Source organism: Taudactylus pleione, unplaced genomic scaffold, assembly GCF_031769625.1.
Source record: "Taudactylus pleione unplaced genomic scaffold, aTauple2 ptg000217l, whole genome shotgun sequence".
Classification (NCBI taxonomy): Eukaryota; Metazoa; Chordata; class Amphibia; order Anura; family Myobatrachidae; genus Taudactylus; species Taudactylus pleione.
In genome coordinates, this window is record NW_028284619.1 from 3,041,959 (window position 1) to 3,060,478 (window position 18,520).

At 46.2% G+C, this 18,520-nt stretch overlaps 1 protein-coding gene across 1 annotated transcript in view; it reads right to left on the minus strand.

The window, feature by feature from the left end:
* Positions 1-18,520, minus strand: part of CACNA1D (calcium voltage-gated channel subunit alpha1 D) — a 417,969-nt gene that overhangs the window by 365,513 nt on the left and 33,936 nt on the right. The window contains 2 exon segments of the mRNA XM_088478679.1: positions 8,304-8,409; positions 10,812-11,133. Coding sequence (XP_088334805.1) covers positions 8,304-8,409; positions 10,812-11,133 — 428 coding nt within the window.

Genomic DNA, 18,520 nt, shown 5'->3' on the forward strand with positions numbered 1-18,520 from the left:
AAAAACCATTACAGCCCAAAAGGGCTGCTAATATGTCATTGGTTATGCTGGCCATACACGCTACAATTATCGGGGCGATCCGCCTGATATCGGCGGATCGCCCCGATTATTGTAGTATGTGTGCGGGCGACCGAGGGTAAAATATTGCTCAGTCGGGCATGCAAGACTGTCCAGCATGCCCGTCCGATGCCCAGCGCGGCCGACAGACAGACATTTTCTGTGTCCCTTCCTACGGAAGGAACAGGGAAATGTCTCCTTCCCCGGGGGCAGAGCGCGGATGTTGGGCTATACACTGTGAGATTTCTCTCACAGTGTATGCCGGCGACATCTGCGGCTGGCAGCCGGCCAGATAAAATGTCTGACCTGCTTACCTTTCCGGGGGTGCCACGCGAGATTCGGGAGTCTCCCAGATGTTCCGGAAGAGTAGGCAAGTGTGCCATCTAGTCTGCATTTTATGTTTTTTGTTTTGTTAATTCTGAAGGGGTGGATAAAGGGTTTGGGTTTTTTTATTTCTTCTTAAAATGTTCTATCTAGGTCTTAACAAAAGCAATCTGTTTATCCCATGCAGTCTTGCATTCTTTCTCTGTAAAAAGGTTCTTCCTTTTGTGACGTTACATTCTCTTCTGCCTCCAATATCCAAGTGTCTCACCTTGTGGTAGAAATACTCAGCGATTGCTTTTCATAAAATCGAAGGTATCATGGTGATCATCGGCCTGAATCAGAGATGTACGTTCATCCGATGATGAACGTACATTTCCGATGGTTAGGGGTCTGCGTCTGTGCAGCACCCGTTCTGCGCACGCAGCAAGAAAGAGTCAAACACCTCCTTCAGAATTTGCATTAAGATTGACGGAATTACAAAGCTGCTTGTTTGTGGCTCTGTAATTCTGACCATCTCTGAATCAGGCCTCCTATCACCTCTGTTCCTTCTCTCGTCTAAGTTGTACATGCTCAGCTATTAAATGCCCCTATTTACTAATATGAGGGGATAACCCACATTTTCAAGAGGCACTTATCTCAGCAACACAAACCTGTCACTGCTGCAATTTATATTTAATATACTGTCCCCTACAGCACATGGGTGACCCACCTTGCCCTCAGAAGCCAGGACTTTCAGTTCAACTTGTAAATAAATAAATAAAACGATTGTGATAACTTGGGGTAATTAGCTCGGTAGATTGGTGTCAGTGGTGAAGAAATTAGGTGCAAAATTAGAGTCCACACATGGCATTCCAGTAAAATAAACGAAAATGGTGCTTTACTTTCACCATGGAAGTCAGGAAACAGAAATAGAAAATAACAAACAACCTAGCCCTTGTTTAGGCACTAGCTCACTTCTTGAGCCCTCTCTATCAAGGAGCAGCTAGTCTGCCAATAAAGTCTGTGCCTGCTTCTCTGCAGGTCTACTGCTGGCTCCAGCCTTGCTTGGCTTGGCTGCCACAGCTATACAAACACAGTTAGTCTTGGTGGCCTTCCCAGTATCCTCCAGGTATAGGCCTTGGCTTCCTCAGCCCACTTGCTTCAATGTCACAGTCTGAGAGGTTTATGGTCCCCCCTTGCCTCCTGCAAGGTCCAGACACAGGCCTCCTGGCCCCCAATGGCTTGCTTAGCTTCACTGGGCTCTTCATAGTCCCACATAGACTGTCTCCAAAAGCAGCCTGACTGGTCCTCCTTCTCATCAGCCCACACCTGAGCTCTCTCCACAAGTCACCCACAGGTGTCTCACATCTCAGTATTTCTACCCTGTGTGGGAGGATCTCTCCAATCCCACACAAAATCTGCTGCTCACCAACGCCATCTCTGGTGATACTGCCACACTATATACAATAAGAAAGTCTGCAGGCTCCAGTGGTCAGGCACTGATGTGAATGATTAAATATTCTCTGTAAAGTGCTGTGTAACATGTAGGCATTATCAGGGCCGGCTCTAGGGATGTTCGACCAGTGCGGTCACACAGGGGCGCCACCCGTACAGGGGCGGCACTCCTCCCCAGCATCTCGATTTCGAAGTGGCCCGCGGGTGGTCAAATCGGGAGGTTGGGGACCCCCACCGCCACAGCTGTGCGGCGGTGCTGGACCCCCGGAGTGTGAATGGAAGCCGCGCGCATGCGCGTGGCTACCATTCACTGACGGGAGAGGGCTGGGGGAAGCCCAGCCAGTGACGGAGTGCTGGGCTTTACCCCGAGCCTGACGTTATTTGGAGGCGTGCCATGCGGGCACGCCTCCAAATAACGTCACATAGGGGGTGTGGTCTATGGTAATTAGGCCACCCCCCAAAATTCGGTCGCACGCAGCGAAGCCTGGAGCCGGCCCTGGGCATTATATAAATGTTGATACATATATTAAATATATTAAATAATAAGGGGTATATATACTAAAGGTCGATGAAAATCAATCAACATCGATGTTGTGTTTCTGGGGCTAAATCACACATTTACTAATACTTAAAATACACTAAACAAATATTGGCCCTCATTCAGAGCCGTTCGCTATTTGCGGTCGTTCGTTTAAAAACAAGGGGTGGCTATTCAAATGATCCGTACGCACATTGTAGTCTGTTCACACCTCTAAGTCTGAACGAGCGAGCAAAACATACGCTCGTTTATTTGTTAAAAACGCCCCCTGGCCGCTCGCATCCTACGTCATGTCCGCTATTTATTAGATTAATCGAGTACATCGACCAGCGTATGAACTGCTCGCTATTCTTGTGGTTGGTTTTTGCTACCACAATTTTGCGAGCAGTTCTGGCTATAAAATAACCCAGTGACGTGAACAATGACGCTGCTGTTTTAAATATACACACCCATAAAACGCCCGTTTTGACCTTTAAGCACGCCTGCGTTCGGATCTCCACTCCCCATTTTCAAGCACCTTCCCCTGTTACCACCCACATACGCCTCATTCTGTCATTCAAAATAGCAGGCACTCGCTATATTGCGTACCAACGATTTTTGGCCGCACTGACTGGTTCGCGCATGCGTACTAAAAACCGTACGCATGCGCAGATGTGCAAACATCGCTCGGAACGAGCGTACTGCCGCTAACGAGCGGCTCTGAATGAGGGCCATTGCCTTTTCGTAAATGTGTGATTTAGCCCCAGAAACACAACATCGATGTTGATCAAAATCGATTAAAATCAACCTTTAGTAAATATACCCCTAAATTTTGTCCTTTTGGGAACAACCAGATACTGGGCCTGATTCAGAGCCGAACGCTCTGACCAGAGCGCTCGCTCTGAATCAGTGCCCTCCTACCTGAAAATGGAGCGGCCTCCTGGCCGCTCGCATAGCTGTGGGTGACCACCCACAGCATATGCGAGCGGCCAAAAAGATGGTCGCGATGGTCAAGACCATCGCGACCATCGGGCTTGCGACGAGACCCTGCGGTAGGGTCTCGCTGCCGCAAGCCCAGGAGTGATTTTGGCTCAATCAGAGCCAAAATCACTCCCACTGACATCATTACTTATGTCAGTTGGGCCGGCTTCAGACGGTAGGCGTTCCCATGGGAACGCCTCCGTCTGGCAGCCACGCCCCCGGCACGCCCACCAAAGGGGGCGTGCTGTCACTCACCATCGACAGCACGCCCCCTTTGGTGCGAGACCCCGAGCGACGTATTCCTCGTCGCTCGCCGGGTCTCGCGCGTGTGCACGACGGAGCGCATTCGCCCAACATCGACCCGCTAGCGAGCGTCCTTTGTTCGCGAGCGGGTCTGAATGACCCCCACTGTCCCTCCAGCCTCCTTATTCCCATCTTTTCCATTGACTCCCAGAACTTGAATCAAAAACAGGCCTCATAGTATGACACTGCTGGCTGTGGGCCTGATTCAGACCCGCTCGCGAGCGCTGAGCGATCGCAAGCGGGTCGATGTTGGCCAAGTGCGCATGCGCACGACGGAGGCGGCTCCGTCGTGTGCATGCGCGAGACCCGAATAACGACGGCTTGGCCGTCGTTATGGGTCTCGCACCAAAGGGGGCGTGCTGTCGATGGTGATTGACAGCACGCCCCCTTTGGTGGGCGTGCCGGGGGCGTGGCTGCCCAGACGGAGGCGTTCCCATGGTTACGCCTACCGTCTGGGGCCGGCCCCACTGACATCACTAGTGATGTCAGTGGGAGTGCTTTTGGCTCTGATAGAGCCAAAAGCACTCCAGGGCTTGCGACAGACGAGACCCTACCACAAGGGTCTCGTCGCAAGCCTGATGGTCGCGATGGTCTTGACCATCGCGACCATCATTTTGGCCGCTCGCTATAGCTGTGGGTGGTCACCCACAGCTATGCGAGCGGCCAGGAGGCCGCTCTTAACAAAGATAAGGACGGCTCTGATTCAGGGCCTGTGTCCACTAAGTGCTGTCAGGAAGTCAGGATGCCAGCACTTCACAGGCACAAACATTGGGGTTCTGTACTCTTCCATGATGTGCTCAGCCGAACATTGCAAATACAAACCATAGAGAATGGATACCCCACTAAGAAACAGTCACACAATACACTTTAGCAATAAAATATTATCCATGGTGTGTTCATGTGTCTGTCCTTGTCTGGTCGGCTGAAACATTGAAAGACATGAAACTGGAGGGTTAAATCGATTAGAAATGTAAACTACTTGAATAACAAATGCAATCAGACATGAATTTCAAAGAGAATAATCACGTACGCTGGACTGGTTGATATACTCCCACCCACCCCCATTTGAGAAATCTTGTTCATTCTCAGCAGTCTCTACAGTATAGATTAGAATATAAAAAGACAATATGAATAATACATAAAAAAAACACATTCAAGAAATTGGAGCATCGATGTAAACTTTGGACGCTACAGGAATTATTCTCATGGGTTAAAAAAAATGCAAAGGGAAAAAAATTGATAAAAAAAACTACGCTGGCGAGTTACTAAAAAGGCCACAGGCGAGCACAGCGCAAACATTATATTTGTGACAATTACACAGCACAAGGTGACAGCTCTCTCTCAGAGGATTCTTACATCACTCCACTAATCAGATATTCATACACAGTGGTATTACAGTACTGTGCTGCCATCACACCATCAGAACCTGTGCAAACAACCGTCTCCCAACTCAACCAGCAATATCTGTGTTTATCATCCACACTCATTACCAACTTAAACTCCATAAACTCTTCTATATAAATCACCTCCCCTCTACACAGTTCACACAAAAGTTACATGTTTTCTTTCTACACTCACATAACCCCCTGACCCCAGACAAACATTGTGTGGCTGGATCATATAGTTCAACAAGCAATGTTTCTCCTTGCAATATGGCTGGACCAATATACAATAGGGAAGATTCAATTAGCCTTGGGGTTTACCTTGCAGGTAATGGTCAGCCCTGAGCTAATCCAGCAAGCGTCACTACCCTGCGCGTTAAGCCCCACAGGGTGCACTTAATGCGGATTTCTCCATGCAGCCTCATGAGCTGTGAGGTAAACTCAGTGTTAAATGCACTCTCTGGGACTTACCTCACGGGGTAACCTTTTGGGGGCAATTCAATGTTTTTTATGGAGCAATTCAATTGTTGCTCTGTTCGGGCACCAGTGCGGCGTATGTTCGCCCAAAAGCATGGGAGTCTAGTCGTGTATAGCAACTAACCCCCATCTAAAGTCCTGCTTTGAGCGCCCAAACAGCCAACTTAATGCACATACTGTATCTGCCCGCTACCCCAGGAGGGTGGGAGCAGAAATGTGTATAACCGCGGTTATGCACGTCCATTGAATTGCTCTGTCGGGCGCCCATATATTCCAGCACCTAACACGGAATATATAGGATAATACGGGTGACCCGTGGGTTTACCGCATGAGGAAATGACCAAATAATTGAATAGCCCTAGGCGTTATCACTGCGGGTAATTGAATCTACCCCTATATGTAGCACTTATCCTCTGTATTAAACACCTATTATCCTATGTACTATAAGCTTGTGAGGAGGGTCCTCTTCCCTTTCTGTTTACTGATACTCAGTCTCCTTTTATTACTGTGTTTGTTCCCAACTGTAAAGACCAACAGAATATACTGATGCACTATATATATTATATATATATATATATATATATATAAATAAAAGTTAATAAATAAGAAAACTGACAAGCTTTATGGCTTAGTGAGGGAAACAATCATTTGAAAAAAGTCTAAAGTGTAAATCGTTGCAGAACTGAGAAATAAGCCATGTTATTATTAGAGTGGTCCCCATATTCTCTATTGTAAAATTGCAAAAAGCTAGACCATGCCTCCGATCCACCCAAATTCACACCCGCTTTCATTAAATCAAGTCCCACTTTCCAGCAGGCCAATACGCTTGTCCATAACAAGAACACTGGACTGCTGTACAGAGCCGTAACTAGACTTTTTGGTGCCCTGTGCCAGAAAGAGCATTGGCGCCCCCGTCATTTTTCAAAGGGGCATGGCCTCACCGGGAAGGGCCAGGGAAGAGATAGGAGAGGCCAGGAGATTCTGGGGATGAAATAAGAGGAAGCTACAAGTGAGAATGATAATAAACAGAAATTTGACAGGGCCAAACCGCGCCCCCTGACCTGTGGTGCCCTGTGCCATGACACCGACCGCACTGCCCTAGCTACGGCCCTGCTGCTGTATGAATATATGGACTATATTATGGTAACACACACCTACAAATTTCAAGTACCAAGAAGGAATTTGTATTTGGTCAGAATGTTTTCAATGCGGAGCTTCTTTTTCCATATAAACTATAATTCATGTGCTATTGAATAGAAATACTAAGCTATTGTGATGCACTTGGATTGCAGAAGACAAGTAATGTATATTCACAAAAGCGTGAACGAACAAGCAACATATATTAGTACATGTACATTATAACACATATGTAGAGTAATTTACATATATTTAAAGTGGCTAAAAAAAGCCAATCTCAAATCATCCCTTGATGAAGCCAGACGGCAGATGACTGTATGTAAGCATCACATGATCTCCTCACAACCAATGATGTGATGCCAAACCTACATGGTCAGCTAGGAGTGTTCCAACCCCTGCTCTAAGCTGTCTATCACACATGGCTGAGATGGACATAACAGCTATGGGAGGAGATATGGTAGATGGGGAAAACATTCTCAAGAGCAAATGAATGAAAACAGACAATGCTTGCAACAGTAAACTTGTTAAGCCTGCTTGCCTTAATAACTAAGTTTCACAGATAAATTGTGTGAATTCAAAACAAAATGGTTACATTTCCAGTAACTCATTTACAACAATAAAACGCTAATGAAAATATATCACTACATTTACTGTATATTTCACCATTCTAAACCGCTAATGAATATATTTCACTATCACTGCATTTACAGTATATTTCACCACAATAAACCGATAATATTTTTTTTTTTTACTATCACTGCATTTGAATTTCATAAAATACAATTAAGCACATTGTGTGAGGATGGCATTCATCCTAATATACTGGTATAGCATCTATTCTTCTTATTTAACCAATCAGGTTATTACACACACCCAATCGTATTGAACTCACGCATTTCACAATGGTTAGCCATTTAGGGAGACAACTGGCTCGATTCCATGCAGCGCGATGCTGAATAGCCCTGGGATAGAGCTCCCGGAGCTATTCAATTCACCTCGCTGTTTGGTCCGACTATAAGATTTCCGACAAAAGTGCTGGCCGCGCAGCTGTTTTCCTGCTTAGCGTGGCGCAAACAGTCTCACAGCCGGCACGTCAGTCGGAGAATGGCGATTCTCGTGACTAAACACCCATGTTAAGTCGCGAATACCGTCATTCTCCAACTTAACTCGCTGCTGTCGGTCCAAACAGCGCGGTGGATTGAAGAGCTCCCTCCCGAGGCTATTCAGCATCGCGCTGCATTGAATCGAGCCCAATGACTAGATTGGACGTGTAAATCCAAGCATGTGTGACCAGAATTATTATTTGATGGCGAATACCACAACTTTATAGGAGCAGCTACAGGAAAAATTAGTTGACGTACAGAATTCTTAATGTATTTCACTTATGTCTTGTTTCTCATTATCCCCTTGAGACAAGAAAGAGCATAACCTTGTTTATCTAGCTTCAATACATCCCCTGCAAATCTAATTCACAAGTGCCCATGCGTCCGGTTCTGTCACACAGCCTGCGCACGTAGAGGACGCCTTTTATAGGACTGGGCTAGGAAACATGCAACTTCTTCCATCACAAAACATAATCCAGCTTCTTCCAGAACTGAATCTCTCAGCACAGTAATACAGTGTGACACCAACAGCTGTCACACTGACACAACTCAGACAGTCATATAGAAGGAAAATAGCGCAGGTCTTACCAGGTTGTGGTTGGTGGAATTGGAATCATCGTCGGGGAATGGAATGTAAACAGCTAAGGCCACACAATTGGCAAAAATTGCCACTAGTATAAATATGTCAAATGGTCTGAAAATAAGGTTAAGGATACAAGAAAAGCAAATTCAGAGAATATACTAGAATATAAAAATACCATGAAACACATACAAGAGGTTGGTTATAAAAACGAAGTGCGTCACTTTTCTAATGAATATGAAATAGCAGTCTGCAGTTTGCCACAGTAGGAATATGAGCTTATTTTAAAAATGTCTACAAAACTGACATAAATAACTATCAAAAGGAACTAAGGGCCTGATTCAGAGGCGCTCGCTATTTGCGAGTGCTCGCTCTGAATCAGGGCGGATTTTATTTTTATTTTTTTTTAAATCCGCCTCCAGGCCGCTCGCATAGCTGTGGGTGATCACCCACAGCTTTGCGAGTGGCCTGGCAATGGTCGTGATTATCGCGACTATCCGGCTTGCGATGAGCCCCTTGCGGTAGGGTCTCTGTTCCTGCAAGCCTAAGTGAACTTCCATGATGTCAGTAGGGCAGCCCACAAACGGCAGGCGTTCCTTCGGGAATGCCTCAGTTTGGCCAGCCACCCCCCCCTCCATGCCTACAAAACGAGGCGAGCTGTCGATCAACATCAACACCCGCCCCGTTTTGTAACGAGCCCCGGAGCGAGTGGTTCTCACTCGCTCCGGGGCTTGCGTGTGCGCACTGGCCGACCATCGACCCGCTTGCGAGCGATATGCGCTTGCGAGCGGGTCTGAATCAGGCCCTAAGCCCAGTCTAATAATATTTTGACAGTAATAGCGTATAAGCTGGATTACTTTAGGCGGGGTATACATCTGGACATAACTTGTCCGCTGGCCCGCAGACCAAGCGGCTAACTGGTAAGCCAATAAACACTTACCAATCTGCCGCTCAATGTGTCTGCACTGACATCACAACTGGCCGGGCATTTAAATTTGCAGCACATGAACGGGCAGCCGGCGTGTCGTTACATCTCGCAAGATATATCGGCATTGGCTGTACTGCAGGGCTGATGCAATATGTATGTGAATGATGTTGCTCACAGACATATCTTCTGTACACACGTACAGGTGCACTATGAGATATGTAATTCGTCGGCTGATTGAACGACATAATCACATAGTGTGTACCCAGCATTACATATCCTTGAATGCTATGATGGATACATATTCAGTGATAACACTGGTAATGTTAGTAGATTTGTTTAGGATATCATTATGTTTGGCCCAAAACTAGCATGGCATCTAAGAATAATGTAATCAGAATGAACCGGATCGGCTTCTGGGAAACTCATTACCGGTTGCTTGGCCTGAGTGTTAAACAGCCTGATCTGCTGCCCATGTAGTTATTGTAAATAAAATATTTTACTAGGTTCCGTTTAGCATTACATAATGCAACATCTATCATTTCAACAATTTCTCCACTCATCTAATCACCAATCACAGTGACTGACAGCGCTACACTGGCTATGGATGTAACACGGTGGAGACTTAACTATCTACATGGCTAGGGCTTGCAATTAAACACAAAGTTCAAATCATAGTGCATGGATGGTTGTTCACTAACATTGCTTCTTACAGTAAGAACCAATAAGATGTTTGCTTGCATTGGCTTAAGGGGCCCAAACATTGATTTATTGATCCAATTACCTGCACTAGACAGATAAACACCAACCGCTGATTGGTTGCTATGTCCTCGGTGCAGATTTGCAATTTGGAACGATGTTAGTAAATACGCTTATGGCAAAATAGAGGAAGCAGTAAGAAATATCACTTCTCACGCAGGAGGTCATACTCAGACGGAGGAGCCGCACCTGCTATTGGGCCGATGCAAGGTTCAATGGTGCAACTGATAGTACATCTAAAGACACTGAGATGGAAATGCACTGTCTTAAGATACTGCCAGTGGGTGTTTCAGTTTGTTGAAAATCAGCCCCATTATGTAATAAAACACACTTAAACCAGCAACCCCATGCAAACTTAGGTGTGTTTCCTCAGGCTGCTATTGATGATTTAACTCGGGACAGTGTCATGGACTACCTTATCAACTGCAGTTATATGGCATACTATGTATGAGCAGAGATGCTCTGGAATGTCACTCTGAGTTTTGTTTGCTCTGTGTATTATAAACCCCTCTCCTTTTCTCCTCCCTTCTACCCTCACATGCCATGCTGAAAGCTGCGAGCCTATGTCTATGTAAGTGGCAGGCATATTTTGTAACAGTCAGAGAGATTTTGAAAAGGAGACTGTAATTTGTAGAAGGGCAGCTAAGAAAAGTGCAAACATCTGCTAACAAAGGTTAACTTGGTATTTAAAAGAGGAAAAAACTACCATGGTGGAATATTGTTAATAAATGCAGCTTCAACATAATATCAGGACCACACAAAATTGGGAGATGATACGACACGTTTCATTATCGTTTCCATTACAAACACTTCTAGGACCAGTAAAGGATACTTCCATTCTACTATACTGATACAGGCTCTCCGGATTGGGTTATTCAGAGATAAACAGAAAAGGGCACGGGCTGGTCTGTTGTTGGTGGAGCTTCCCCCTTGCTTCTTGCTCTTAGCATACTGTTGCCGTTTTTTTTGGGACAGGGATCCAACCGGCAGGGGCTCACTGGCGCTCATATTCTGGGCAGCTTTGGCCTGTCTGGCAGCATCGATCGCAGCTTGCCAAGATAGGACGGTCTGCTTGGATGGTGCTGCGCTCTTGGACTGGAGACTTGGCCCTTCGACAGCAAGTGGAGGTCGCTTACTACTTGCATAGTTGGCCCCTGTTAACAAGAGAACATGTCATTTCCATTAGACAGGCGTGTGAGCGAAAATCCAATTCTACACATGTTCATTATTCTAGTCACAAAGAATGTTTACGGATAAGTTACAGACAGTAGAATGCAGCCCATCAATTCTCTAGGAACAAGTGGCATCTCTAAGGGATGAGGCACAGAGAGGGAAGATGAAGGTTAATACTCATTACTTATACCGATTGATTTTGTGCCTTATAAATCCGCAATGTCACTAGAGAATTGCTATTCCCATGAATACGTATCTCCCAACTTAAATTAGACACAGTCTATCTGTAAAGGAACATGTTCTCCTGGGAAATGGGTGTAGATTGGCAGATCAGGGACACAGCCTAATTTGTCACAATGTTCCAGTCGGGGATATAGTGGGGAATGAGAACACCGCTGTAGCATACGATATATCGCCCTCTATTTGTAGGCAACAGGTGCTATGCAATGGTTTATTTTCATGGCAGACCTATGCTTTTCCTAATCATGTTTACATTCATGCACTGCTGTTTATTCCATATACATCTGTTGGAAGCCTGCTCAGAGCATCTTATATTTCTTCAGCAAAATAATATTTTTTACAATTTCTGTATTTTTTTTGTTTGTTTTTAAACAACATAAATAAAGAGCATTAACTAGGCCACTCCTGTACCAAACGTTATAACATTATATATGCAGAAATGCTCTGGTGTAATGAATACAGTGTAATCAGAAGTTCTGCAACTGACATTACTTATGTAACAGTATTATTATGGCTCTTATTATTATTATCATTATTTATGAAGAGCTGAAGAGATATCCCGCAGTGCTGTACAATTAGGGCTAGCACACATCGGCACTGGGAAACAATGTTAGTTATCAGACAAAAGAAACCATATTCTTACTCTTCACTATGGGCCGGATACAGAGGTGGACGGTAATGAGAGTCGTAACTGTGACTTATGCTGAGAACGCAGCTGATGGGATTCGTACAGAGACGCCCACCGGTTGCGCCTCAAATCCGCTACTTTGCATAATAATTCACACTATCGGGCGTACAACGGTCACACCATCGGACGCACATCGATCACACCATCGGACGCACATCAGTCACACCATCGGACGCACATCAGTCACACCATCGGACGCACATCATTCACACCATCGGACATTAGATTAGCCCTGTGGTTGCTCAGAATGTCAGACAGTACATGGCTAGCCACCCCCCTGTTACCACCCAGTAATGCCCACTGAAATGGTCTCTCTCTGCATCCAAATTTGTTCTGCATCCACCGGCGCTAACCATCATGACGCAGCACCATAACTAGAGGTCCCGTCTCCCGATGCAAGCCACACCCCCTCCACATGACATCATAAAGTGGGTCGGGGCTACAATTGCCGGGAATCACAGCAATGCCTGGAGCACTATCAGGATGCTCCGGGCTGCTGTAACGGCAGCGTTGAGCACATCTCAGCGTCCTAAGGCCCTGATTCAGCAAGGACCGCAAGTGCTAAGACGCACGCAATCGGCTGCTCATTGTGTACTGCGCATGCACCGCAATGCGCGAACTAGCCAATGCATTCGGGAATGAGATCACAGTGTGTACGCAGACCCATGGCAGAGTGATTGACAGGAAGTTCAGTTTGTGGGTGGTGACGCGGGGTGGCCTGGGCAAACGCAGGCGTGCCAGTGTGTTTCAAATTAGCCACTGCGATACCATACCCAGCCTGAGGCCTCATAGCATGCGCTACAGTAAGCAATTCCTGAGTGAGGTCTGACCTTCCTTAACTGTGCGCATGTGTCCGATATTACTCGATGTTACAGATTGTTTAGCTATTTTGACAAAGTATATGGATGTAAGGGGAAGTGGGCGTCCTTAGGTCAGGCTGCAATCGCATTGTGAATACAAACATTTACATATCACTGCTGATATTAGCAATTGCATTGCGTGCGTATAAGCAGAATAGCGATCCTTACTGAATCAGGCCCTAAGTACGCTCCAGGCGGCTCTGCTGCAGAGATTCTGGCTGCTGAGTGCCTTTCCAGTCACCATGCTAGCCAGATGCCAGGGGTGAATACTGTGTGCCATGGCACCGCTTGCACAACCCTAGTTACGGGACTGTCAGGATAAATGCGCAGTGCCACTCGGACACATGCGCAGATTGAAAACATTGGACGCTTGCGACCGAAATCAACACTGCGGCCACCTCTGAATCAGGCCCTCTGTTCTTAACTGCATTATATGGCACCGATTGCTGACAACTCTGAATTGTTGTTGCAAACGCCTTCAGTCACCTAAGATAAATACACGCACACATCATATGCATAAATGAGAGACCTGTTTATACGATGGAGTGTGTGGTGTGGAGACCTGTTTTTTAACATATCTGAAGCACAAACGATGATCTAAAAACCTAAACCTGTCTCTTTGGTGAAAAACTAAACAGGTGGCACCACTAGTGTAAGCATGGGGGCCTAACACACATTCACCATCATCCCAGAGGTTAGTATAGTAGAGACAAAGCTGAGAGATTACGAGGGAAGACAGGAAATGACACATCGATGCAAGGCTGGAAATAACACTGAATGGCATTTCTCAGCCTCAGGTTCTGCGTCGCAGAGGTACCACACAATGAGCCCAAGGACATGGGACTTACATACTGTAGCTCGTACTATCGTCATCTCCAGAGGAAGGGGGGACTATACTTAGAATGATAAGCATGGGCCACTTCAAATAGTATTTTGCCATGGAGTCTCAGGTATCGATTTGTTGCATGAACACAAGGCATTAATTAGCTCATAACTAAGTCAATAATTAAAAAAATAACATTACAAAAAGCAAGCCGTAACAGATACTATAAAAACAATTCACCAATGCTCTGCAAAGCTGCCAACATCATTCACAAGTAAATGTTGTGATGTGCTCTTAGCATTTTCTATAGGATTAATATTTAATCCTTAACTAAATCAGAGCGTCACATTTTCACTAGTATACAAGCATGTCCTAAACTCTGACGGCTGTGTACAAAGCTGGTTCCTGGACCACAGACATCAATAATTAAATAGAGTCTTCTACTGTACATGAGGGTAAAGAGCCAGATTGTTTCCCTAAACACATCCTGTGAACATTAATGAAAATACCTTCATCCAGCAAAGAGAACATTAATTACACATGTTCTATGAGAGAAATAGCTCATATTACTGGGATCTCATGTTGCTGCCCTGTTGGGTCAAAAATAATGCAAACACCAGACTAGGCATATAAATTGTGAATGGCTATTTTTCCTTGCTGGTGTTAAAAGAGAACTTTAGTCAGCTATGCTACATTAAATGGCACAAACACGCTGCCTGCTGTTCTTCGTCTATTGTGAACCAGGACAGGCTGGCAAGCCCTGGGCTGGTTAGTCTTTTGGGGGGAGGGGGACCTCACGTCATTTTTTTTTCTTATTATCCCGATTTTCAACATTTACAGAAAGAAACATACACAAATCACAATGATTTGTGTATGTTTCTGACCATCTCGCAGCTCAGGGGGTTGAGAGTTTGAAAAGTGATTTTGACAGAGAGCTTGCTCCTATCCCACCCGAGCTTGTCATCCCGATTCTTGGTAAATTTGAGAGATGTATGTTTTAGGTGAAAAGTACTTCCGATTTGGCCCGATGGTGATTTGATTCGAGATTGCTATCTCACCCGAGTTTTACGAGTGAGATGACAGAAATCTCTCTCTAACTCACCTGACATTGCCTTTAGTAAATTTGTAAGCAGGGAAAATATCAATAAATCACCCGAGATGGTCATCTCGACCTATCTCGAATCTTAGTAAATTTACCCCTAAGATGCATTTTGTCACTGTGACATAAAAGCGGGACATAAAAAATAAAGTTGAAGGAAGAAACATCTGAGCAGGAGGGAATTTAAAAAGTATAACGGGTACAGAGGGCCTGATTCATCACGGATCGCAACTGCAACAGCTTACGCAGATCGGCCGATGGTGCGTACTGTGCAAGTGTATGCACCACAGTGCGCGTGCGCCGGCAAGTACTGCGATCTCACTGCGATCACCTATACAGTTACAAAGTAATCGCAGAGTGAGTGACGGGACGCCAGCGTTTTGGGGGGGGTAACGAGAGAGTGGTTGGAGAAACTAGATGTGGCTGTCTGTTTGAACGCAGTTTCCTAGGCGTGCATAAATTAGCCGGCATAGCCAGCTTGAGTTCTCGCTGCGTGCAATGAGAGTTGCAATTTCTGAGACAGGTCAGAACTGTTGTAGATCTGCATGAGGGTCCGATGTTACCGATGTATACGCAGGATTGCGAGGTCTTCTGGAGGTGTGAAAGTGGTAGTGGGCGTCTCTATGCCGGGTGAGCAGTTGCAAACAGTAGCATATTTTCGCAGCAGAACTGCGTGCGTAACAGCAATAAGTAATGAATCAGGCCCAGAGACCGTATTCTCTGCTTAACTCGAATACACCAGGCTTCCGATGGTGACCCACCAATGAGGGTCTTGCTGATGCTTGTACATGGGTTGCCAATCTACGGAAAGACCAAGGAACATGTTCTCATGCCTAAAACCAGATTAGCACAAAAACATAAAACAGATGCAGTAGGCTCCATAACATGGATAGTGCAATATCACACATACTTAAGAGCAGGATGGATCTTAAAGAGATGTTTTAAAGAGGGGGATCCTAGTCCCCATTTATCCATATAGGGATACCTGGGAGAGAAAGATATGGGAGCTCATTCAGACCCGCTCGCAAGATGCGATCGCTCGCTTGTAAAAAGGGGCCGGATATTTGAATTAAGCACTCGCACTGCGTCGCGTAAGGACGCTCACTTTGTTTTAGCGAGCTATGGCAAAGTGCGCTCACAAATGTCTGAAGACACCCCCTTGCCGCTCGCAACACACGTCATCTCCGGGAAATGAAGGATTAATTGGGACCATCGTGAGCCATCGGAGCTGCTCGCAGCCCTTGGGGTTGCCTTAGCCTGCCGCAAACACAGCGATCAGCGCTGGCTGAAATACATGCAGGTGACGAGTACAATGAAGCTACTTTGCTAATTATGCACGCCCTTTAAACAGAGTTTTGGCGGCCAGACACACCTGCGTTCGCACATCCACTTCCTCGTTCACAAGCACCTTCCCGTTACCACCCACAAACGGCGCTATCTGTCACTCAAGTAGCGACCTGATAGTGGCTTACGAGCAACCAAAATCAGATCGCAAAGACTGGCTTGCTCACACGCACCGTGAATTATACGCATGCGCAGATGGGCGAAAATCGCTCACAGCGAGCGGGTCTAAATCAGGACCTTGGTGTATTACACTTAGGAAGACCTTAGAGAGAAGCCCCTAGCTTGGGTAGTTTAGAAATTTGTTAATGAATAGTGATGGGATCCCACCAGAGGAGGAACAGGGAGTAAATTGGTCCCCTGTATAAAAAGGTGACAGAAAACTAGGTTAGAAGAGATTCATGCGGCCTGATTCGGATTCGTACGGAGTTGCGAGACTTTTGCCGAAGTCGCATTTGCGAATTTATGCTAGTGCTGCTACTAAGCCCTTCCCTGGTGTACAGACACACATCCAAATGTCTTAGGACTGAGATGCCCACTTTAAGCGTCTTCAGACGCGGCAATCATACCTAGTGCGTCTTTAGTGGCACTATCGGTCACACCATCAAAACTTGCACCAGCCCTATAGCAGGTGCAGATTATCCATCTGATTATAGCCGCCTAGAACGATTCAGCGTCTCTGTACACAACTGTAAGCGACGCATCTATGACAATCCCAAAAGACGCAAAATCTCCGTGCATCTGATAAGCCACCTCCCTGTACTGTGACTCTGTACGAACTCTGGGCCTGATTCAGACCCGGTCGCTAAGCTGCGTATGCTCGCTATGGGCAATTATCGCACATCTGAGCATGCGTATGCGTCAAAGTACGCATGCGCGAACCAGTCACTGTGGCCGGGAATCGTGCGCTCGTAGTACACAGACTGGACAGGGGAAGGTGCTTGTGAACGGGGGAGTGGATGTGCGAACGCAGGCATGTCTGAGCATCAAAACGGAGTTTAATGGGTGTGCATTGGGCCTGATTCAGAGCCGCTCGTAAGCGGCCGCTCGTTCGCTCTGAGCGATGTTTGCCCAACTGCGCATGCGTACGGATCGTTATACGCATGCGCGAACCAGTCAGTGCGGTCGAAATTCATGTGCTCGCAAAATAGCGAATGCCTGCTAATTTGAGTGACAGGAGTAGGCGTATGTGGTGGTAACGGGGGAAGGTGCTTGAAAACGGGGAGTGGAGATCCGAACGCAGGCGTGCTTAAAGGTCAAAACGGGCGTTTTATGGGTGTGCATAATTAAAACATCAGCGTCATTGACCACGTCACTGGGTTATTTTATAGCCAGAGCTGCTTGCATGATTGTGGTAGCAAAAACCAACCCCAAGAATAGCGAGCAGTTCATACCCTGGTCGATGTACTCGATTAATCTAATAGATGACATGACGGAGGATGCGAGCGGCCAGGGGGCGTATTTTTTCAAAAAACGACCGCAAGTTTTGTTCGCTCGTTCAGACCTAGAGGCGTGAACAGACCGCAAAGAGCGAACGGTTGATTTGAATAGCCACCCCTATTTTCTGGACGAGCGAGCGCTAATTGCGTCCGGCTCTGAATCAGGCCCATAATTAGCAAAGTACCATCGTGAAACTCATCACTTGGTTGTATTTTAGCCTGAATTGATCGCAGTGCTTGCAGTGGGGTAGGGGCTACCTCAAGTGCTGCCTGCAGCTTCGATGGGTCTTGATGTTCACGATTAATCAGCCCCTTCTCTCACTGCGCCCTCCCCCTGTGCTTACACATTCATTGCAACCGACTTTCCTACTGCCAGACCCCGGCGCCCCTGTGAGACCGCACAGCCAGGAACACACCTGGAGCCGACCCTGGCTGCTGCATCCAACTCAGAATCCGGCCCAAGGAGCGATAAGCCTCATCCGAATGGTCAGGTGGGTACTCTAAACTGAAGTAAAGATACCTGATAGAAGTCACTTTTGAGAGAAATTTTAATCTGAAGTAATGAAGATCTCAGGAGGGCGGTAACTGGGAAGGAAGGATTGCTGGAAGACAGCACCAACAGCGCTAAGGGACCCAAAATAAGGGACTACATTTCTATGGTTTAAGGCAGTGCCTCTTTATTGTCAGTTACTGGGAAGGAAGAATTAATGTCTATAATTCCTGTGAGGAATGGCAGGTACTGTATGCATCAGCCCTTAGTTTACATATCAAAGGGACATCGTTCTGGGCAAAGAGTAATGGTGCATACACACGGTCAAATATGTCTGATGAACGATTTGCAAACGATTGAACGATTTCAGTCTGTATAAAGGTGCGTA